At 41.8% G+C, this 23912-nt stretch overlaps 1 protein-coding gene across 1 annotated transcript in view; it reads left to right on the top strand.

Moving 5' to 3' along the window:
- The first annotated feature begins 2966 nt into the window (after positions 1–2966).
- Positions 2967–23912, top strand: part of LRRFIP1 (LRR binding FLII interacting protein 1) — a 188002-nt gene continuing 167056 nt past the window's right edge. The window contains exon 1 of the mRNA XM_077829480.1: positions 2967–3129. Within this exon, the coding sequence (XP_077685606.1) occupies positions 3040–3129 (90 nt within the window). The 5' untranslated portion in view covers positions 2967–3039. The remainder of the gene's footprint in view (positions 3130–23912) is intronic.

The following is a 23912-nucleotide window of genomic DNA, read 5'->3' as shown; positions in this document are numbered from 1 at the left end:
TACACGGTCTCTGTGTATATATAATGTCTTCTGCAGTTTCCACAGTATGCATCCGATGAAGTGAGCTGTAGCTCACGAAAGCTCAGGCTCAAATAAATTGGTTAGTCTCTAAGGTGCCACAAGTACTCCTTTTCATTTTATCCTAATAGAAGATCCTAACAGATGGAATATTGCTGGATTAGCAACAACAACAATAAGAATGTTCCTTGCTGGCTGGCTGTTAGAACTGACATTTCAAGGCAGGGTATATTCTTGTATAAGTAAATTAAATAAATAAAATATATTCTTATTTAAAAATTCATAGGAAAGTTTCTCTTACAAGGAAATGTATCATTGCAGGTGGAGAAAAGTTGCCTTCAGAGCCTGAAGGAACAATCTTTTTTCTACCACCCCTAATGGGGTATTTGTTTTGGAGGCTGAATAGGAAAGGAGGGATGAAGAGAGCGGTGAGCTGGAAGTTGGTTGGAATAAGAGGGGGCACTGGGAAGGTAGAAGAATTAAGTGAGTTGACCAAAGCCAGAGAGGGAGTCAGTGTCAGAGCCTGGATCAGGTGGCAGGGCACCAATGATGTGTACATGCCAATCCAGTTGAAGTTGTGCAAAATTTATTCAGATTTAACACACAAAATTATAGGTTGGGTTGGTAGCACTGTCTGTTACTAAGATTGCTCAAAACTTCCCGTTATGAGACCATTTTCAGTTGCTTATAACTTTACTCAATTGGGCTGAAATTTTCTTTGCTGAATGTCTACCTCAAACAGATGTTTTCTGGAAAATTACAGTCAAAATGGTGCAGCCATTTCCAAGAATGAGGCTAGAGGAAAACATGTCGTTTTGCCCATGTTACAAAATCCTGGTGACCTTTACTTTGAGGAGCTTCAGTGCCTCCATGCTTGGAACAGAGACTTAACATTTGGTAGAGAGGTGGTGGCCTTCGTGTCAGGGATATGCCTTTTGCTGTCCACAAGGCCAACTTGTAAGACTTTGAAAAAGTGCAGCTTGCACATGTTCAGTAGAGACTTTGCAACTAAACTCCCTGAAGATTCCATTGGCAGTGGCTTGGGGCTGGGCAGGACTTTCCCTGCAATTGCAGATCTGCACTGCTGCGGGCCAGGCCGGGACCAGACCAAACATCAGAACTTAGAGCCCGGAGCCTGTCTCACCTCGGCTTCCAATGATTCCTCAGCTAATACCTAGGCAGTATGGAAGAGGAAGCCAATTGATTTGAATGCAAAAAAGACTAGAGCTGGGCCTGTGGGCAGGAGTTGTAGACTGGAACAAGGAGCCTGGTGGGGAGATCAGGTCTGGACACTGGCAGTGGAGGGGCTAGACACTAGGAGTGGGAGTTGGCGGGTGGGTGACTCTGGGATAAGAGCTATGGGGAAATGTGGGAGAGGAGAGGACTGGGAGCCAGTGGCAGGAGTGGGGGAAGACTAAGATTGGATGAGGAACTTGGGCGGGGGAACTGCTCTGTATGGGAAAGGAGAACTGGGAACCAGCAGGGTAGGGAAAAGGTGTGTGGGGAAGAGAGAGATCTGGAAGAATGAATGAGGTGGGGGAGAGAACTGACTGGGACTGGTTTGGTAGAGACTCAGACTAGGAACTGAGGCAGGGGCTAACTGACATTACCCAAGAAGCATGATGAGAGAGAGTGGTCGTGGGAGCCAGTGGGGATGGGGAATATGGGTGAGGGGTGGGAGGGGCATGACTGGAGCTCTGGAGACTGGAGTGAGAGATTGGATGAGAAGCTGGGTGGAGGGAAACTGGGAATGGCTGAGCAAGGAGACTGAGATGGGGAGTCCAAAGAGGTGAGACTTGCTGGACAAGGAGATGGGGATTGGGCTGAGGAGTTTGAGGAGTGGAGACTGGATCTGGGTAGGCAAGGATAATGGCACTAGGATGCAGAGATAGTTGGAGGGGACAGGACAGAAGTGGTCAAACAGTTGAAGGGAATGTGCAGAAGAATCTGTGCCCAGTAGACACACTCCCTTCCACAGCCTGGAATGGAACCCAAGATTTCTAAATCTCACCATTCCTCTGCTATCAACAAATATCTATGAAACCCACTGGGACAGTCTCCCATCCCCCTCTGATGCTAGTCCACACAGAAGATAACAACCTAATGTTGGTATCCGTTACTCTGTTAAGTGGCAGAGATCTCTGTGGTGGATCTAAAAGCTCCAACCATGATGATGACTCATGGGGGAGTCAATATGATTCCACCTGATGACATTTTTGGGAGGGGTTGAGTTTTTTTTAAACCCAGGAAATTATACGCAACAAATTCAGTTAAAACAAAATTATTAAGGTTGGAAAATCAAACTCTCAGGAGTTAGAAAAGCCAAAATTAATTTGTCCCCCTTGCCTTATAATACAGTCTTTAATTATGTGATCACATACTATTTTGTCTACAAGACCCCTGCTTCATTCAGTGAACAGGAAGAGCCTTCCCTAAAGCCCCCACCCACTCCATACCCCCTCCTTACCTCCCTGCCCATCTCCCCAAAGAGCCTCCCTACCTCATAGCCCCTCCCCACCCATCTCCCCAGAGCCCCTCTCTGCCCCATCCCACCCTGCTAGGATGATCAGATGTCCCCATTTTATAGGGACAGTCCTGATATTTAGGGCTTTTTCTTATATAGGCACCTATTACCCCCCCCTTCCCAATTTTTCACACTTTCTGGTCACCCTACACCCTCCCAACCACCCCTCCCCACTCCACAGCCCCTCCCAATCCCACCCATCTCCCCACAGCCCCTCCCCACTCCCCCCATCCAGCTCATCACAGCCCCACCCCACTCCACAACCCCTCCCTAGCGCCCCGCCCATTGCAGCAAAGCCCCGCCCATGCCTCCTCAGCCCCGCCCATCTCCCCTCTTCTCTCCGCCCCTCCCATCTCCCCTCCCTCGTGCTGGGCGGTTGAGCCGAGCCCCGCCCCGCCCCGCCGTGACGCGCTGTGCGTAGCCGCCGGCGGGCGCGGGGCGGCAGCGGCAGCTCGTGCCGGAGCGGGGCGAGCAGTGGCGGTTCGTCGCGCGCGGCGATGGGGACGCAGGGGGCCGGGCGGAAGCGGCTCCCCAACCGGGAGCGGCTGACGGCGGAGGACGATGCGCTCAACCAGATCGCCCGGGAGGTGAGGCGCGGAGCGGGCCGGGCTGGGCTCGGGGGCTGCCCGTCCCTCCGGCCGCCCTGACGCGGAACGGAAATGCGGGGGGGCGGCCCTGCTCGGCGGTCGCAGGGGACGGGACTAGGGCTGGGGGACACACGGGGGTGGCCGGGGAGCCTGGGGGCTGCGGGCTGGAGGTGACATGCGGGGGCAGGCCGGACGGGCGGTGACGGGCGGAGCTGTGCCTCGCCCTGGGGGTTCCAGGCCCTTGAGGTGGCCCCGGGAGGGCCGGGGGTGTGTAATAAATAGCGGTCCCTCGGGGACGGGTTGTGGCTGGGCGGGGGGAGGAGCCGCCGCTGCTGCTGCTGCTTGTCACTCGCTGCTGCCTCGGGGCTTTCCTGAAAGTGACCGCAGGTGCCGTCTGCTCCTGCTGTCAGGTGCCTTTGCCTCCCCGGCTGCGGGCTGCCTCTGCGCGGCTGGTGTGTCTACACGCTGCCCGCCGTGAACGTGGCCAGGGTGCAGAGCCTGTCTTCCCCCACTCCTAAAGTCCCCAGCTTTCCCCAGCACGCTGTTTCCAGACTTTCGTTGACTTGCTGCTCAGTATGAATTATTTTGTCCTGCAGTATGAGGAGAATTGTTACAATGTAAAGGCAGGAATGTAACCCGCTCCCATGTGATCGGCTTTTTGCCTGGGGTTTTCATGCCCCTTCAATCTATTGAGTTTCACCCAAGGCTGGTTTAATAGGGGGGTGATCTGGTTTCAGGCCTACACTGTGGCTTGGAACCCTGGCACGCCTGTCCAGTGGAATGATGCTCTCTATTTTGCTTGCACTGTGAAATTACAAGTTTTTACTAGCATAAAGGAAATGCCTTGACCATATGATTCAGAGGAAAGTGCAGGAAGCTTTCCAATTGCTGTGGATTTTGTCAGTGAAATGAGCGATGAAGATGGGTAATATACACTTCTAGATTTTGCAAGAAATAGGTCTTGAGTATCTGTGAGACTCAACCATATTTTAAAATTCTTTTTATCATGTGAATTGTGTGTTCAGGTTTTGTGGCCATAATATTTGGCTAACTTTTATATTAAATAAGTATGTATTTAAATTGACCCATTTAGTCATACTTCGTTACTTATCCCATACCCTTGGAAGTTTAAGCTAGAATGGGATGCTGGGCTATTCTGCATAGTTTTCCCTTTTGTCAGTGGCTTTAATTGTTATTTTTGTAATTAAGATTTTCCCCATGATCAAAATTTTAAAACTCAGTATGTTGGAACATACATAAAACCAGGTGTTAGTAGTAGTTTAAATCTCCGGACTTGCCTTCTGCCCTGATAAATTCTATTTTATGCCAGGTTTCAGAGTAGCAGCCGTGTTAGTCTGTATTCGCAAAAAGAAAAGGAGTACTTGTGGCACCTTAGAGACTAACAAATATGTTTGAGCATAAGCTTTCGTGAGCTACAGCCACTGAATGCATCCGATGAAGTGAGCTGTAGCTCACGAAAGTGTATGCGCAGATAAATTTGTTAGTCTCTAAGGTGCCACAAATACTCCTTTTCTATTTTAAGCGTTACAGAGGAATCTGAATTGAGAGCATTTATCTGGCTGAATGCAGTTGGGAACCAATGTAGAGTGGCCCCTTATCAGTTAGTGTTATAAGAGGCAGCTTTATAATAAAGGTGGAGTACAGCCTGTATGCTGAAATCCCTGCATTGCTACCCTATGCCATGGCATTTGTCTTAAAAGCTTGTATAAACTTGCGTTATTTCTTTTTTTCTCAGCTAGGAGACAGCCACATGTAATTACAAGGCTTCAGATAAAAAGCAAAGACTATGCCAGAGATTCTATGGTAAAGAGTCAGAAACATTATTTAGCTGGTATTTTTTTTATCTCTTAATGATATGCTGTGTATATAAGTAAACATTTTTAGGGCAGTCTCTATTATAGGCACTAATTCAATTGCAACAAAGAGCAAAATTTTGGGTGAGTGAACCCTGCCAGTTGAAAGGAGGTGATTTTCTTTTTCAGGCTTTGTTTCACACTTCTGTGATGAAAAATGTCTTAAAGACATAACATTGTGTGTGATATTAATTTGCACTATAGACAGCTTCATGTGGGATTTAAGAGTCAAGAAGTCTGAGGCTTGTAGGTTGGCTTGACATAAACATTAAGGGCTAGATGCTGCAAGGTCCTGAGTGCCCACAGTTGCCCCTGACTTAAATGGAAGCTTAGAGTTCTCAGCACTTTAGAGCAGTGATTCTCAGAGACCTTTCCAGACTACTGTACCCCTTTCGGAGTCTGTTTTATCTTGCATACCCCAAGTTTCACGTCACGTAAAAACTACTTGCTTACAAAATCAGACATAAAAATACAGAAGTGTCACAGTGCACTATTACTGAAAAAATGCTTACTTTCTAATTTTTACTATATAATTATAAAATCATGACCCCTGGGTTGAGAAACACTGATATAGTGTACAGACGCTCCCTGACTTAGGCAATTGTTCTGTTCCGGAACTCTTTGCGTAACTCGAATTTTGCATAAATCGGAAACATATTCCTGAGCATTACGCAAAAAACAAACAAACAAAACCTAATATTTTTAGCTTACGGAACTTTTTCCGTAAGTGCAGATTTGCATAAGTTGGGTCTTGCGTAACCCGGGGAGCGTCTGTATATAGCAGTATCAACAAGTCATTGTCTGTATGAAATTTTAGTTTGTACTGACTTTGCTAGCACTTTTCATGTAGCCTGTTGTAAAACTAGGCAACTATCTCCATGAGTTGATGTACACCCTGGCAGACCTCTGCATACCCTCAGGGGTACGCATACCCCTGGTTGAAAACCAGTGCCTTTTAGAGGATGAAGCCCTAAACATCCAATGAACAAATTTTACATGAAGAAGTAAGATAAGATTCTGATTGGATGCTAGGATGGAGTACAAGTATATTGTCCACCCTTTTCTTGATTAGAAATAGGGGTGTACAGAGTGAGAGCAGCAAGCAGGAATAAGATTTTGAAGGGCTACAGGCACCCCATACATACAAGTTATGTATTTTGCTCACATCAGTTATTTATTTGTATTGGCCGGAGATATCCTGACTCTTTAGAATCTGAATTTCTTTTCTGTATATAGTGCATTTCACTGGTGACTTCTTGATAGCATTCCGAGGTGTAAGTTAAGTACACTTTCATAGAACAACATATTAATATTTTTTACATGCACAGTCGTTAATTATTAATTCCCTAGCTTTGCAAAATTGTATCCTGAGGGATTAGAGACATCATAATTCTAGCACAGTTGTCTGCTTTAGGAAGAGACCTGATATCAAAGTGCAAATTTATAAAATGTAAAACAGAGCAGTTACATTAACATCCAGGGTGTTGATCCATTTATGATCTTGGAGCACCACTTAAGCCTACAGTATTTTAAAGTGTTTATGTATAGGAGAAACGTTACTTAGTGCCAACAGAAAAGGAGTACTTGTGGCACCTTAGAGACTAACAAATTTATTTGAGCATAAGCTTTTGTGAGCTGCAGCTCACTTCATCTGATGCATTCAGTGGAAAATACAGTGGGGAGATGTATATACATAGAGAACATGAAACAATGGGTGTTACCATACACACTGTAACGAGAGTGATCACTTAAGGTGAGCTATTACCAGCAGGAGAGCGGGGTGGAAAAAACCTTTTGTAGTGATAATCAAGGTGGGCCATTTCCAGCAGTTGACAAGAACGTCTGAGGAACAGTAAAAAGAAAAGGATGCATCCGATGAAGTGAGCTGTAGCTCACGAAAGCTTGTGCTCAAATAAATTTTAGTCTCTAAGGTGCCACAAGTACTCCTTTTCTTTTTGCGAATACAGACTAATACGGCTGCTACTCTGAAACCTGAGGAACAGTAGGGGGTGGAGGGTAAATAAACATGGGGAAATAGTTTTACTTTGTGTAATGACCCATCCACTCCCAGTCTCTATTCAAGCCTAGGTTAATTGTATCCAGTTTGCAAATTAATTCCAATTCAGCAGTCTCTTGCTGGAGTCTGTTTTTGAAGTTTTTTTGTTTAAGAATTGCCACTTTTAGGTCTGTAATCAAGCGATCAAAGAGATTGAATTGTTCTCCAACTGGTTTTTGAATGTTATAATTCTTGACGTCTGACTTTTGCCCATTTATTCTTTTACATAGAGACTGTCCAGTTTGCCCAATGTACATGGGCATGTACATTTGCTGGCACATGATGGCATATATCACATTGGTAGATGTGCAGGTGAAAGAGCCTCTGATAGTGTGGCTGATGTGATTAGGCCCTATGATGGTGTCCCCTGAATAGATATGTGGGCACAGTTGGCAATGGGCTTTGTTGCAAGGATAGGTTCCTGGGTTAGTGGTTCTGTTGTGTGGTGTGTGGATGCTGGTGAGTATTTGCTTCAGGTTGGGGGGCTGTCTGTAAGCTACGACTGACCTGTTTCCCAAGATCTGTGAGAGTGGTGGGTCGTCCTTCAGGATAGGTTGTAGATCCCTGATGATGCTCTGGAGAGGTTTTAGTTGGGGGCTGAAGGTGATGGCTAGTGGCGTTCTGTTTTTTTTTTCTTTGTTGGGCCTGTCCTGTAGTAGATGACTTCTGAGTACTCTTCTGGCTCTGTCAATCTGTTTCTTCACTTCAGCAGGTGGGTATTGTAGTTGTAAGAATGCTTGATCAAGATGTTGTAGGTATTTGTCTCTGTCTGAGGGGTTGGAGCAAATGCGGTTGTATCATAGACCTTGGCTGTAGACAGTGGATCGTGTGCTGTGATCTGGGTGAAATCTGGAGGCATGTAGGTAGGAATAGCTGTCAGTAGGTTTCCGGTATAGGATAGTGTTTATGTGACCATCGCTTGTTAGCACCGTAGTGTCCAGAAAGTGGATCTCTTGTGTGGACTGGACCAAGCTGAAGTTGATGGTGGGATGGAAATTGTTGAAATCATAGTGGAATTCCTCAAGGGCCTCTTTTCCATGGGTCCAGATGATGAAGATGTCATCAATATAGCGCAAGTAGAGTAGGGGCATTAGGGGACGAGAGCTGTGGAAGCGTTGTTCTAAGTCAGCCATAAAAATGTTGGCATACTCTGGGGCCATGCGGGTACCCATAGCAGTGCCGCTGATTTGAAGGTATACATTGTCCCCAAATGTGAAATAGTTATGGGTGAGGACAAAGTCACAAAGTTCAGCCACCAGGTTTGCTATGACATTATCGGGGATACTGTTCCTGATGGCTTGTAGTCCATCTTTGTGTGGAATGTTGGTGTAGAGGGCTTCTACATCCATAGTGGCCAGGATGGTGTTTTCAGGAAGATCACCGATGGATTGTAGTTTCCTCAGGAACTCAGTGGTGTCTCGAAGATAGCTGGGAGTGCTGGTAGCATAGGGCCTGATGGGGGAATCTACATAGCCAGACAATTCTGCTGTCATGGTGCCAATGCCTGAGATGATGGGGCTTCCAGGATTTCCATGTTTATGGATCTTGGGTAGTAGATAGAATACCCCAGGTCAGGGTTCCAGGGGTGTGTCTGTGCGGATTTGTTCTTGTGCTTTTTCAGGGAGTTTCTTGAGCAAATGGTGGAGTTTCTTTTGGTAACCCTCAGTGGGATCAGAGGGTAATGGCTTCTAGAAAGTGGTGTTGGAGAGCTGCCTAGCAGCTTCTTGTTCATATTCTGACCTATTCATGATGACGACAGCACCTCCTTTGTCAGCCTTTTCGATTATGATGTCAGAGTTGTTTCTGAGGCTGTGGATGGCATTGTGTTCTGCACGGCTGAGGTTATGGGGCAAGTGATGCTGCTTTTCCACAATTTCATCCTGTGCACGTCGGCGGAAGCACTCTATGTAGAAGTCCAGTCTGTTGTTTTGACCTTCAGGAGGAGTCCACCCAGAATCCTTCTTTTTGTAGTCTTGGTAGGAAGGTCTCTGTGGGTTAGTATGTTGTTCAGAGGTGTGTTGGAAATATTCCTTGAGTCGGAGACGTCGAAAATAGGATTCTAGGTCACCACAGAACTGTGTCGTGTTCGTGGGGGTGGAGGGGCAGAAGGAGAGGCCCCGAGATGGGACAGATTCTTCTGCTGGGCTAAGAGTATAGTTGGATAGATAGCAAAACTGCTGGTATGCCTACTGATTGTGAGGTCACCATTAATAACTGAGAACAAGAAAATTCAGGCCCTTGCTTATTCTACAGCAGTGTATTCATAACAGTGGCTCTAGTATGAACGTTTAATGTTCATGGATTCTACAGTTTGAAACAGGTATCTGACATAACCTCTGTGCATGTATTTGAGTTAACAAGCAGCTAAGCTAATATCAACTTTTTAAGCAGTGTAAACAACTTACAGTGCAAATCAATATTACGACCTCTTTGGAGAAGAAAATGGTAATAAAGGCCTTGATCTTGTGCTTACTGAAGCTGATGGCAAAAGCTTGCATTGACTGTAATGATGCAGGATCAAGGTCGTAGGCCCTGGTTCTGCATGATATCAAGCATGTGTCTGGCTTTAAGCATCTGAGTCGTCTGATTGAATTCAGTGGATTATTTGTGATTAAATTTAAGTGCATCATCATGTTTAAGGAATTTGCTGAATCGGGTTCTTGTGTTAAAATGCCATTACAAAAAAGTTGATACTTATTCCCAGTTGTGCTTGACTTAGCCTATATAGTTTTGTAGGGAGCGGACTTCATTTATAATAGGACAGTCTTCCATGTCTTTGCTTTCTATTACGTGTTCCTGTCCTAGTTTCAGCTTTACCCAGAAAGTTGTGTACTGCTTCCCTATCCCAAAGTATTTCCAAAGGGAAACAGTAAGTGTGATCCCTATGTTATCTGGAATTTAACTGGATAAAGGACCGATCCATTCAACTGAAATTCTTTAATCACTTTTATCTCCCATCTTTTCCACTGGGCTATAGGATTGAGGTCTGGAAAGTTGAGTTTTCTCATATTATTTTTAACTGCCTGTACCATACAGTTTCAATCATGTGAGTTGGATAGTGTAACTGTCATAATTCTTTATTATTATTGCCTTGTCTCCCACTCAGGGCTAGAGTGAATACATTTGTTATGCAGTATTTGGTTTTTTAGTGTTCTATTTCTATTCTATAGAGGTTTTTACCACGTTTGTCACATTAGTATCTGAATGCATTTTGGAGTGTGAATAACATCTGTCTAAAACTTTTGGGATCAATTTGTCCAAAAAATTTGTAGCATCCTATTGTTTCCATCATAGTGACGATAGCTAGAAAAAACCTGGTGTTAAGATGGGTGACAGTGTTCATGCCAGCTCTTCCAGCCTCTCTGCAGTCACTCCCTCATGTTTTGGCAGAGTTCTGAGACATTTATGGTTTCTGATGTTGGTTTTCTATTTTTCAGTCTGTGTATGAAGTCCACAAGCTTTTCTACTTCCTTCAACCATCATCCCTTCCCGTTGTTAGCTTGCAGCCATGGAAGCTTGTAAATTATAGAGTATATTCTAGTAACTTATTTTGTCATGTTCAAATTGTGTATAGGTAGTCTAGTGGCCGTATCAGTCCTTGAATTTGAAGACCATAACTGCCTCCCCTAGTATAAACTTATCTAAAATGCAGGTGGAAACAAAGCATGGCATTTATCACCTCTACAGGATATGAGAGAGCAGTTTTAGGAGGAAGCAACTATGAACCAATGAAAGGAAACTGTATAAGTGAATCAAATTGTAATGACAGCATTTTTTGTACTCAGGATTGACACTTCGTTCTCTGGAGCGGTCTCTACGCTGGGACTCGTTAGCTGTTTTCTTGCCATTGACTTAGCTCTGATGGATGCACTAGCATAGACCCACTGCAGACATTTTTACCGCCAGGTTGTTTATAGTGGTAAGAATGTTTGCAGACTGTCTACAGTAACATTTCCAATAGTGTGAAAATAGTTTAATGATATTTCACATTTCTCCTTCAACTCTTTCTTCTGCACTGTAGCTCTGGCTAAACTGATAACATTAATCAGATGTAACTTTTTTGCTACTGATTTAATTAATTTGGGGATTAAATGAATTGCAGACTTGTAAATATATTTACAGATGAACTCCCAAGGTAAAAAAAAAAAAAAATTATATGCTACTCTGAATTTCTAATACACAGAAAGATGTCTTCCACTGAGGATTTTATTTTGTATATACTAATCTCTCCATCACCAAAACTGTTTCTCTTTGATTGTGTCAATGATTAAGGGTGAGAAGAAAGGTGATCAATGAAAGGCTTCTCTTTCATATTCTGTCACAGACCAGTGATGATGCTAGCAGATTATTCTGTGTTCAGGTCAATGAAGACTGTTTGATTTTGCTAACACTGCTGGCAAGTATTTCTGGAGGGGAATAATACGGTCTGTCAGTTCAGTAATCCATGAGTACTGTGCCAATCTGGCCAGAAGTACTAGTGCATGCAGAATGGAATCCTGTGTCAGAGCTTTATCCCTAATACAGTCACTTGTCAAGGCATACCCTACATTATGACGTGGTATCTACATTTTTGTGGGGCCTGGTTGTCTGATATTTCCCTGTACAGTGCAGATGGGACTGACAATTTGGTGAAGCGAACTTGAGGAAGCACTCTTTCTTCAGGTATACTTTTCTCTTGCTGACTTCCACTCTGTGCATTTTTCATTAGTTGTTAATAATGTTAAATGGATATAGAGGAGTCTAGTAAAATGTAGCAAGGAAATTCATGTCAGCTGCATAAATGAAGTAGTTCTGCTACAGGTATCTATCTATATTTATTATTTGCTTAAGTTAGGCACAAAAGACAGTAAGCTACTATTTTTATGAGGTGACCTAGAAAAGTCAGTTATACATCACAATGCTGGCATTTTGAATGCAAACTTTGATACTCCCAAAAATCAATACTGGGTTTCGTTATCTATGTGCTGGAAAACTTGTCCTCATTTCTGCTTTTTTTTTTTTTTTTTTTGTCTGTGTGACCATTAAAAAGGACCTTTTGTCTATAAAATTGAAGAGGGCAGTAATTAGTTCTGGAAAACTTTTTTTAAGTCTCTTTCTTTCTATTAAAGTTGGTATAATGTTATGAGAGTGTTTTCAGATCTCAAATTTACAGTATTTATTATATTTAGTTACTTGACTAGTTGTCAAGAACACTGTCAACTTGTTTTTGTGTTGCTTTAAAAAAGGAAAAAAGTTTTCATTATCAGTTTCAGTGAAATTGGGTTTAAATGTTGGTTTGCATCATCTGCAGTCCAAAAATTGTGGTTCTGTGCTAGTGCATGGGAAGCAGAATGTGTGGCTCACTAGAAGTAACTACAAATTAAAGTGAAACTGACTAGACAGTCTTCCTTGTTCAAGCTGAGAGAGATACATACAAAATATTAAAATAATCCTAAATCGTGAAAAGACATAGCTTCTCATTATGATAAGCCGTGGTATATGTATGTAGATGGAGACTTTTTTTTTAAACTATGACCTGGGTTTTGAATGATCTTTAATAAGACATTGGGGAGGCCTGCCGAGGTTAACCAGCAGGGGGTTTTGTTACATTTTATTTTGTTAGTTTTACTGTTTTCATCACAGGTTGATGTTACCCACTTAGCTCCTGATATTGGAAACCATGGAGCACCACTCCAACTGAAGTCAACTTCTTAACGAAGCAAATACATTTATTTTTAGTTTTAATCTGATAGATTCCTTTCAAGAACTCTGAAGATCCAAACATTTGAAGTTCATTTGTTCCAGTTGGAAATTTCATTGGTTTTTCTAATGTTCCCTCTGCTTTCTTAGAGTTCTCATGGGTTATGTCTGATCAGAGGGCAGATGATAAATGATTTCCTGTAAAATTATTATACAAAAAATTGGGTGACCTGCCAATGGAAGGTGGACATCAGTAACCAGTGTTTATTCCCAAGACTGAGTGCGCCCAATCAATGCTTTGTAAACCAGAGTGCATTTTGGGCATCGTAGCACAACATTTATCAGAGAGAAAGCAGAACTGGCTTTATATCTCCTTGCTAGAGTAAAGAAGAACATTAGGGAAGCTACTAGAGCCCATGTAGGCCTGATCCTGAACCCATTCAATCCAGTCATCAGTGACTTTGATGCAAGGATTAGGCCCATAAAGAGGAAGCTGTAGTTGCCAGTAGGATAGTGGGAAGTGTTCCCATTACTAAAAGGTTAGTAGTTTATGGAGTAAATGTGCGCTAATTCTTTTATGATCTTCCCATCTCTTCTAAGGTAAGGTATTGTCCCTATATAGCCAATGAGCAGCACTGATTTTAGAGGTCACTTCCCATCCTCTTTCAGAGGAAATGCTCAGGCAAAGCATTGTGTAGTTTTAGAATTGAGACAAAACCCTAAAATCCATATAATCAAAATGAAATGGATGGTCTTCTAAACTATAATCCACCTAACAACATGCATATTGCTTCTTCAAATAATTGGTTATCTGTTTTGGGTATACTTCTGGCCTGAATCCTGCTCAGCTGTTCCATGACTGGCTGAGGAAACAGCTCTTTTGGAACCCTGGATCCTATTGCACTCAAGGATGAGACTTGTGTAAGAATTAATTGAAAGAACGTAGAAATCCATGCCTGATCCCAGGTTGTGTTTATCTGCAGGACTCAGTGTATACTCTGAAACTTCTGTCTATCCTAGCCTAGAAAAGCAATGTTCTGAATTGATTGTTTGATAAAACTGGGAGTCAGAGGAATGCTTTCAAAGTGGTATTTAGATGATCTAACCACCAGAACAAAGATCAAATGCCTTCCACAGCAGGCCTGCAACAAGAAAAGAAACATTTGTCCTTACTGGGGTACAGTCAGGTCACCATGCCCACAGCAGCAGGCTGCCAGGCTCGCAATACGTCAATCTAGATGGACTCAGTAACCAAAGCTTAAAATAGCTTCTCTGAAATGCCAGCTGTTCCCTCACTTCTACACTTAAACTACCTTTGAGGGGAAGATGAACCTTACTGCTCACCTCTGATAAGAGAGGAAAATATTACCTTCAACAGTCATGAGGTAACTTTAATGCTGTCAGCACTTGCATTTACAAGTCTAGCTTAGGAGGTCAAAGAAAGGGATAGTTGCACTGGCATTCCAGCTTGTAGCGCTACATATTTTTGACTTTATCTGATGCATTTAAATATCTGACTCAAGTCCATAGGCATGAATGGCTCATTTTAGTCTTGACAGATACAAAAGAATCATGTTTAAGCTTGGATGTTGGTCACATTGTCATAGTGATAAGGGGAGGGTGCTCTATAAAAGTAATTCACAAGTTTTTCCTCTCAGGAGGTTGGTTTGCTTTTGCTCTTTCCTTACACTTAAAAAGTGTAGGACAAAGGAGAGGCAGGATTTTTCTGACTAAAAATAATGCACACATATTCTAAAATGTAAGTACTAAATCAGGAGAAATGGAACAGTTGAAAATAATTGTCACAGTTGATTTGCAAGACTGAAGCCTGAGTAATATCAGCCACTTCTTCAGTGCATTATAATAATCCAGACTTATTGAAATGTGGGAATAGGGAACATCAGTGTTAATATAGTGGCCAATATTGATAGTATTGCAGGGAATTCAAACAAAAAAAACCACTAAATGGTAGGATGACCTTAAGAAAACTTAACATGTTTTGTATGGCAAAATGAAATTAACTATGGGCATTTGAAAGATGTAAATTTCTAGGAGAAGATGAATTAGTGGGCAAGAGAGTGCTAAGAAGCAAGTGGATGAAATTATGCAGAGGAAAGCATGAGATGTCAGGAAAAAACGTTTGTCTGACTGTCTTCCAAACATGTTGTGAAAGCTCTATTAGTCAAAACTAGACTGCTTGGTCAAAGAGCAGAAGTACATAGTATAGGAAACAATCCTGCATTGGCAGGAGAATGGACGAGGTGACCTAACCACTGAGATTATGTCTGACATTATTGTCAGCCAGTCAGAGAACTCGGTTTCCAGAGTTCAGTTCCAAAGCCATTTCACAAATGTGATTGGATGCATTTTAAGATAATTGTCTTTGAAAAGTTATTAAATAAATGCACTTAGGCTAGCGGTGTGTTGGAAATGCAAATGATTAACACACAGGTGACCGGAAATTAGGCACAACTTGGAGAGTCCTGCTACTTGGCTTGATGGAACAAATGGTGAGTAGGAGTTAATGCAACAAAAATTTGACCTCAAAGGTTAGTTGGTGTTTTCCTCCTGTTACATGCAGCAGGAGGATAACTAACTACTATAGAGGAAAGGAAGAGCTAGAATGATAGTTAATAAAATTTCTGGGAATACCAGGATTTAATTGTCTTGAAAGGTGATGGCCCCTCAACAACCAATACTTTCCTGCTAGTTGTCAGTGTTTTATCTCTTGTTGGCTTAAATGTGGTTCTCAGAGATAAATGTCTAGCCATTAACACATTTGACCAACGGTAAGCATTTGGACTGTCACTCTCCTTTGCACTGCTGCTTTCAACCCAAAATTGTCATGTGCACAATTTAGCTGTACTGTCCTATAGTGGACATTCTATATCAGAAGGTGCAAGTCAGGGTTATGTTGGAACTTGTAGTTCTGTTTTCAGGTTCTCATAACTTTTGGAAATTGTAATTTTTTCTTAACCCAGAAGTAATTATGGAAAACTTGAGCAAAATTGGAAGTTTTGTTTCTGATTTATGGAAAGATGAAAACTGTTTTGTTTTAAAGACAGTTCTTTGCTTACAACTCAAATGGCTGAGCTTTATGGTCTGAAATATTTAGAATAGCTAGTCTGACTGACCGACCTTTTGTTACCAAAAATCGCCTCTAAAATTCAGCTATTAGTATAGGTGGTAGTAAATTGTGCTAATTTGGGGAGTTAACAATACTATTTAGTATCTTAGCTAATTGCTGCATAAAAAGTTATTGCAGTAGAACTTCCAGGTGTTTCTGCACACAATGCAGAGTCAGCCTGTGGAACTCATTGCCAAGGGATGTTGTGAGGGCTAAAAGAATAACTGGGTTCAAAAGTTGGGTAAGTTCATGGAGGATAGGTCCATCCATGGCTATTAGACAGTATGGTCAAGGATGCAACCCAGTCTCTGGGTTTATGGCTGTGACTGCTAGAAGCTGGGATTAGATGAGAGGGGAAAGATGCCCTGTTCTCTTCATTCCTTCTGAAGTGCCTGCCATTGGCCACTGTCAGAAATCAGGGTACTGGGCTAAGTGGATCATTGGTCTGACCTCTTGAGGCTGAAGTGTGGTCTGCCATTATGATTTTTTGGGGTGCAATTTAAGAGAGGATTGACCCATTTAATCACTTCTGTTTTCTGCTGCTATGCATCTGAGGGGAGTCAACAACATTTCATGCTCTATGGCATTAAATACTGTGGTGAGATCCAATAAAATAAATGATTGCCCTTTGGCCAACAGGTCGTCATCCAGAATCTGTGCTATGTTGCCCACTCATTTTCTACCACTTTTATCTTCTTGTTCCCTTCCCCCACCACTAATCCCTTGTTCCTCCAGTGAATACCACTATATGTCTAGAACTGAAACCTAAACTTTCTTCAGTGTTGCTGTTTTTATTGTCTTGTAACAATACCTTAGGTAAAATGTTAACATACTTCCAGTGCTCTAAGGTGGTTTCCTGGCTGCTGTGCAGTTTCTCTGAGTAAATATTTAGCATTTTATTTTTGTATTGTATGTTTCTGCACAAGAAATCAGAGCCTCTTGGTTAACCAAAATTACCAAGCGCATTGCCACTTGTGTTTCTGTTTCTTGATACTTAGCAATTAGATAGGGCAGTGCTCATTGTCATTGGAAATACAAAAACAGTGGTTAAATGTTAGAGCCAACAATTATGTTTCTTTTGTGCTGTCATAATGTTTGTGTTGCATGTTAAGTAGAGTAAATTACCTTGCCTAAATGTAATTCATTGCCAAATGAATGAGCTAGTGGATATAAACACAAATTACTTTTGGTTTCTTCAAAAATCTGTTTTCTCATTGAATCAAAGCTTACGTTCTGAAATGTATTTGCACATAAACATGTTTTAGGTAAATGTAGATTCTGCAAGGAAGTGCAAGTAGATGTCCCTATTTTATTGACATCGAGCTTTATGTAAAGGCTTCTTGTTAATGTATTTTATTGAGTTAGCTAGTTTGTAGCTAAATTGTGTTTTTGTTCTAGTTGAAATTAAAACATGTGGTGGTATTATCTGTAAAACGGGAAGTTTTTCCGCAGATGCTATGCAGAGAATTCTTGCTGTCACTTGGCTGCCTTAAACTGTTAGATTCTGTCTGTGTAAGCCCTGACCTCTAAGGGCTATGATTCCTTTCCTCCCACAAATACTCTGGCCATTATTACATTTTCGGTGACCTTTCCTATCTCCAATATTTGACTTCAGTTAAGCATTTTGTATTTGATTTTTGCTTCCCTCCTCTGTTTCCACTTTGTCCTCTTCACAACCCAAAATTTTCTTAGGATCCCAATCCCTACCTAAATTAGTGTATTTATATCGAGGAGAGTCTCCCTCTTCCATCCATCTTTGCCAGTCTTTGCCATCCATCTAGGCAGTATCAAAGTACTGGCATATTACGTGGGCTAAAAGTTGACTGAAGTTTTTGAACTTGGGTCAGATAGATTTCAGGCATTCCCACTTGAGTCTTCTAATTATGGAACATTTATCAGTTAATGTACCAAGACAGCAGAGGAACAGAGAGAATATTATGTTTCACACAACAGAATTCCAATGCTTTTTTCTGGTGTCAATCTTAAGGATAACTTTTTACTATTTACACCATCATGAAGCACTTCTTTATGTCAGCTGCCCCTTTAAAATAATGCATTGTAAACAAACCTACCTTAAGTACATTACAAATACCTTGGAGCCTTCAGCAGAAAATTTGAAGTCTAATTGACTTGTCACTTTGCATGGCTCTGAACAGTGAGAATAATGAAGTCACTTTCACATTGGTCTTCAGTCACTGTCGCTTTGAGGTCTCAGAGCTTCAGTGTTTGGGTTGCAAATGCTGCAGGGAAAAGTTGACTCAAATTGTTTTGGTTAAGAATAACTGAATTCTTTCTTTTGGTGTTAGGTTTCATATATGCTTTCAGAAAATGTAAGTTCTGGCCCAAATTTGAATGGTCCCTTTAAATCTACTGTGCTCTATCCCATCGTTTATTTTCAATAGAATACCAGTTGTCATGTATGAAACCCATGGACGTAATCAGGCCTTAATTTCTTTGCTTTGTTGAGTACACTGTTCAGCACTGAAGAGGTTAAATACTGCTAAATGTGCTGAGCCAACATCTGTTGAAAATTGGAAAGGGCTTCTGGGACTTTTTTTGACACACACAGGTCACGTTAGCCCATTGTGCATTAAATATGAAATTAATTCCATCCTGAAGTAGAATGAATACATTGAATCAATGAAGTGACCTAACCTTTATGTGAACTGTGAAGGACTCTAGGAAATACCATGGCAATGTATGGATGCTAATGGGTAATCTTGGTATCTATAGGAAATGACAGTATTGTAACTGGTCTCATGGTTTTTGCAGCAATGTTTGTTTTGGCATATTCACAAATGTAATGATTCTGCTAAAAAATACCAGTCAGTGTGTCCGAAAAAAGGGAAAATGGTTGTTTGTTTGTTGAGGGTACATCTATATGTTTCAGAGTAGCAGCCATGTTAGTCTGTATTCGCAAAAGGAAAAGGAGTACTTGTGGCACCTTAGAGACTAACCAATTTATTTGAGCATAAGCTTTCATGAGCTACAGCTCTCTTCATCGGATGCATAAAGTGGAAAGTACAGTGAGCATATTTTATATATACACACAGACCATGAAAAAAAAATACATTGTAAGGAGAGTGATCACTTAAGATGAGCTATTACCAGCAGGAGAGTGGAGTGGGGGAAGAGAAAACCTTTTGAAGTGATAATCAAGGTGGGCCATTTCCAGGAGTTAAGAAGAACTTCTGAGGAGCAGTGGAGCTGGGGGGAGGGGGGAGTAAACAAGAGGAAATAGTTTCACTTAGTATAATGACTCAACCACTCCCAGTCTCTATTCAAGCCTAAGTGAATTGTATCCAATTTGCAAATTAATTCCAATTCAGCAGTCTCTCCTTGGAGTCTGTTTTTGAAGTTTTTTTTGTTGAAGGATACTCACTCTGAGATCAGAAATCGAGTGACCAGAGAGATTGAAGTGTTTTCCATCTGGTTTATGAATGTTATAATTCTTGACATCTGATTTGTGTCCATTTATTCTTTTACGTAGAGACTGTCCAGTTTGGCCAATGTACATGGTAGAGGGGCATCGCCGGCACATGATGACATATCACATTGGTAGATGTGCAGGTGAACGAGCCTCTGATAGTGTGGCCGATGTGATTAGGTCCTATGATGTTGTCCCCTGAATAGATATGTGGACACAGTTGGCAACGGGCTTTGTTGCAAGGATAGGTTCCTGGGTTAGTGGTTCTGTTGTGTGGTGTGTGGTTGCTGATGAGTATTTGCTTCAGGTTGGGGGGCTGTCTGTAAGCAAGGAGCGGCCTGTCTCCCAAGATTTGTGGGAGTGATGGGTCGTCCTTCAGGATAGGTTGTAGATCCTTGATAATGCATTGGGCAAACTGGACAATCTCTTCGTAAAAGAATAAATGGACACAAATCAGATGTCAAGAATTATAACACTCATAAACCAGTCGGAGAACACTTCAGTCTCTCTGGTCACTCGATTTCTGATCTCAGAGTGAGTATCCTTCAACAAAAAAACTTCGAAAACAGACTCCAAGGAGAGATCACTCTCCTTACAATGTGTGTATATATATATATATTTTTTTTTCATGGGCTGTGTGTCTATATAAAATCTGCTCACTGTACTTTCCACTTTATGCATCCGATGAAGTGAGCTGTAGCTCACGAAAGCTTATGCTCAAATAAATTTGTTAGTCTCTAAGGTGCCACAAGTACTCCTTTTCTTTTTGCATCTGTATGTTGCTTTCAGAACAAATGAACTACAGTTGTAGATTTAAGTTTGAGAATGTGTTCATCCTCCAGGGGGAGGATAGCTGGCTGCATAGAGCCTCTTATTGCCTAATCAGTCTACCAACTTAGCATACAAAAGATCAAGTGGGATAATACTGGAAGTACAGTTTCTCTTTAAATAGTTTGAGGGGGTGCTGAATGCTGTTGAACGGACATCTGTCATCTTACCCATGTGTACTTCAGCGGTTCCTTGCAAATGACAAGGACTACTGAGAATGGACACAGACACCTGAAAATGTGGCCATAAATACTAATTCTGTTTTCGAGACCACGTGTGGCAGTAATGGAAAAGTAGGAATGCAATAGCCTCACCTTACTTCCCCTTCTTAATGATCAATTCGGGAGCAACACTTTCCCAGGGCTCAAAACTGGCTGTTTAAAACCCACGCCTGACACCTCTGCTTACAGGACCTTCTGTCCAAAGTTATGATCCTGTGAAACAAACATAAACCTGTGCCAATTCAGCAAGCAAATAGTACCACACAAACTGACATCCTGAGTCCTCAGAGTACCTTGTACCAGCTGACCCATAAATCTTTCCAGTATCCTTGCCAACCAACTGCTGAAACAAGCAAAGTCCCAAGGAGTCTTTGCAAATTAAATTCACCACTCTTTAAAGTCCACAAGAGCCTGTGCAATTGGTTTGAGCCTGATGAGGTCCACACTAGTGTCAAAGTTCACGTGTCTGAGCGCTGCACTAACCCACACAATGGTGTTAGTCCAGATGATGCAGACCATATAACTTATCTGCATTCATGTTCTGTCAAACACAAAACATAATCTCCAAATCACAAATTATTACCCTGTCCCAGTAACCACAGACAGCGTCGGGATGGAGCATGGGATTTTGTAGTATAAGGTAAAGAGAAGGCCTTTTCTACCTTGCCTGATCCTTTTATTAACTGCATTGTGCCCCTGCCTGCTAATGCAGGAGCCTGTTGCAGGCACCTGGATTATGCAGTGAGAGCTCCCCTCAAAGCAGAGCTGGTCCATTGGCTGACTGGGGACCGAATTGCTAGGCAGCAGTTCTGCAGAAAAGGACCTAGGGGTTACAGTGCACGAGAAGCTGGATATGAGTCGACAGTGTGCCCTTGTTGCCAAGAAGGCCATTGGCATTTTGGGCCGTATAAGTAGGGGCATTGCCAGCAGATCGAGGGACGTGATCGTTCCCCTCTATTCGACATTGGTGAGGCCTCATCTGGAGTACTGTGTCCAGTTTTGGGCCCCACACTACAAGAAGGATGTGAAAAAATTGGAAAACATCCAGCGGAGGTCAACAAAAATGATTAGGGGACTGGAACACATGACTTATGAGGAGAGGCTGAGGGCACTGGGATTGTTTAGTCTACAGAAGAGAAGAATGAGGGGGGATTTAATAGCTGCTTTCAACTACCTGAAAGGGAGTTCCAAAGAGGATGGATCTAGACTGTTCTCAGCTGTAGCAGATGACAGAACAAGGAGTAATGGTCTCAAGTTGCAGTGGGGAAGGTTTAGGTTGGATATAAGGAAAAACTTTTTCACTAGGAGGGTGGTGAAGCGCTGGAATGCGTTACCTACGGAGGTGGTGGAATCAACTTCCTTGAGGTTTTTAAGGTCAGGCTTGACAAAGCCCTGGCTGGGATGATTTAGTTGGGGATCGGTCCTGCTTTGAGCAGGGGGTTGGACTAGATGACCTCCTGAGGTCCCTTCCAACCCTGATATTCTATGATTCTATGACTGCTTGCTAGGTCACACCCTGGAAAATATCATGCTGACCGAGAAGGCCATTGTATCTAAAGATGTGTTTTCCGCCCCAGACCAATCCTTGTGTAAAAACAGTGGTCATGCACCAATCCCTTTGTACCTTAAGTCTACAGGAGTTATAATCTTCTGAACCCTTTATAACACTTTTCACATAGCTGCATTTTTTAAGTATGTTAATTATAACCTGAAATATTTATTTTTATTTTTGGAGGTAGTTCCCCATTATATGGTGAGACTTTCAAAGGTGCTCAAGAAGTCTTGCCATTTGATGTCATTGGGAACAGAGAGGCCATTGCTAAGCACTTATGAAAATGCCTGTATTTGTGTATATTCATGTGTACAGAAATGCCTCTTAAAATGGTAAAAACTAGCATAAACCTATTAAGAAGGACAATCGTAAGATGTGTGGGGGAAGAAGATAACGTTAGGAATGCTGTTACTCTATGTGAAAAAACAATGGCAGCAGTCAAGATTTTCTGATTCGGTGCACTTATTGGGATATGTAATGCTTTTTATTTCTAGATTGCTAGTCCAAATCAATCCCAGGTTGCCCTTTTTAGGCTTGACAAAGGCATGAGGCTGAAATGTACTCATGGTATGCCCCAATAATCTTCTAATGTCCATAAACAAAATGAGGGATCTGCTCTTCTTTCTTAATGACCTGCTCCTTGTATCAGATTAATAATCACTGTTGCCAAACCTGAGTGAGCAACCCCACAATCAATTAGGGTGGATACAGTTGTGATTTCACAAACCCTGGACTGTAGGATCAATTGATGAACTGAGCAAGATGAAGAGGCCAATTAAAAAGGGCTCATTTGTATGTGCTCGGAGCATAATGAATTTTATAAATTGGAAGAATATGGCAAAGGCCCTAGGGACACTGTACAATCTACAGTAAATGGACACTGTCATCTTTTTCCGAAAAATTAAAATAAATAGTTCTAGTCTTTGTATATCTGAGACACAACAGATTTTTTTTTAAACTGAGGCTCATTTCTCAGCTAGGGTTAAAACCTAAGGAACTCTTTTGGAAAGAAGATAGATCAGTTAATCCATTCAAGCTCAGTCCCAGTTTGGATACTGTAATCCTATCCCACCCCCACACAAAAGCTGTCCAATCATTTCTTAAGCAACTCTGGGTTTTGGCCTTAACAGTCTGAGCTGTTGCGTTATTCAGTGCTGTTTGAGTCACTGCAAAATGACCCCTTGACATAGACTGCTAATTACGGTATATATCTTTCTGATGTCTTGTCTTGTAATGAATAGAACTTCTCCAATATTAAGAAAAATGCCAGATTGAGAATGGGTTGTGGAGCACTACTCATCAAATGTAGTCCTTATCTACTAACCAGGTAGGCTTCTACCCTGTAGGTCAGAAGTTGATGAATAGATTTAATGTGACACAAATACCAAGGAACTTATTTTTATTTTAAAAAAAAGAGAGAGATGTTTTGGATATGTGAGTGTTTAAATTAAGGTTCCTAAATAAACATTTTAAGATGAGTTTGTGCTAAATGCCAATGAACTTGTTTTAATATACAGTGTAATGCAGGTCTATAAATATTAGGTGTTCAACATGCTGTATTTGTTGTAGAGCTATATTTATTATTTGTCATAGTTATACTAACACCACAGCTCAATTTAGCCAGTATTTGCTTGAAATGCCAGTTTGCCTCTGAATATTGACACCTTTCCAGTCTCAGTTGGTTTTTTACTTATTTTCAATAACCTTTTGGAAAGATCATAATTTAATGAACAGATTTCAGTATGTAATTCAAATGTTATGGAGTTTTCTAAATTCCTGGCCCTTTGCTGGTAGACGTTAGATTTTATATAACAGGCTCAAGTCCATTGGGAATAATGGAAGATCTTTAGGGGGAATAAAAAGGGCAGCCCTGTCCAGTCACAAAGAGACTTGTACTTTTCAAAGCATAGACAAAGTGTGAACAGTGATCTTTTAAAAATGTGTTTATATGCTAATTTACTCTTAATGGCACCCTTGCCCATTAGAAGTATAAAAATGGGAGGAGGGGATGAAAAGGAC

The sequence above is a fragment of the Eretmochelys imbricata genome, chromosome 11 (assembly GCF_965152235.1).
Source record: "Eretmochelys imbricata isolate rEreImb1 chromosome 11, rEreImb1.hap1, whole genome shotgun sequence".
Lineage (NCBI taxonomy): Eukaryota > Metazoa > Chordata > Testudines > Cheloniidae > Eretmochelys > Eretmochelys imbricata.
Note: the sequence above shows the minus strand (reverse complement) of the source record. Positions and strands in the feature narration are given on the sequence as shown.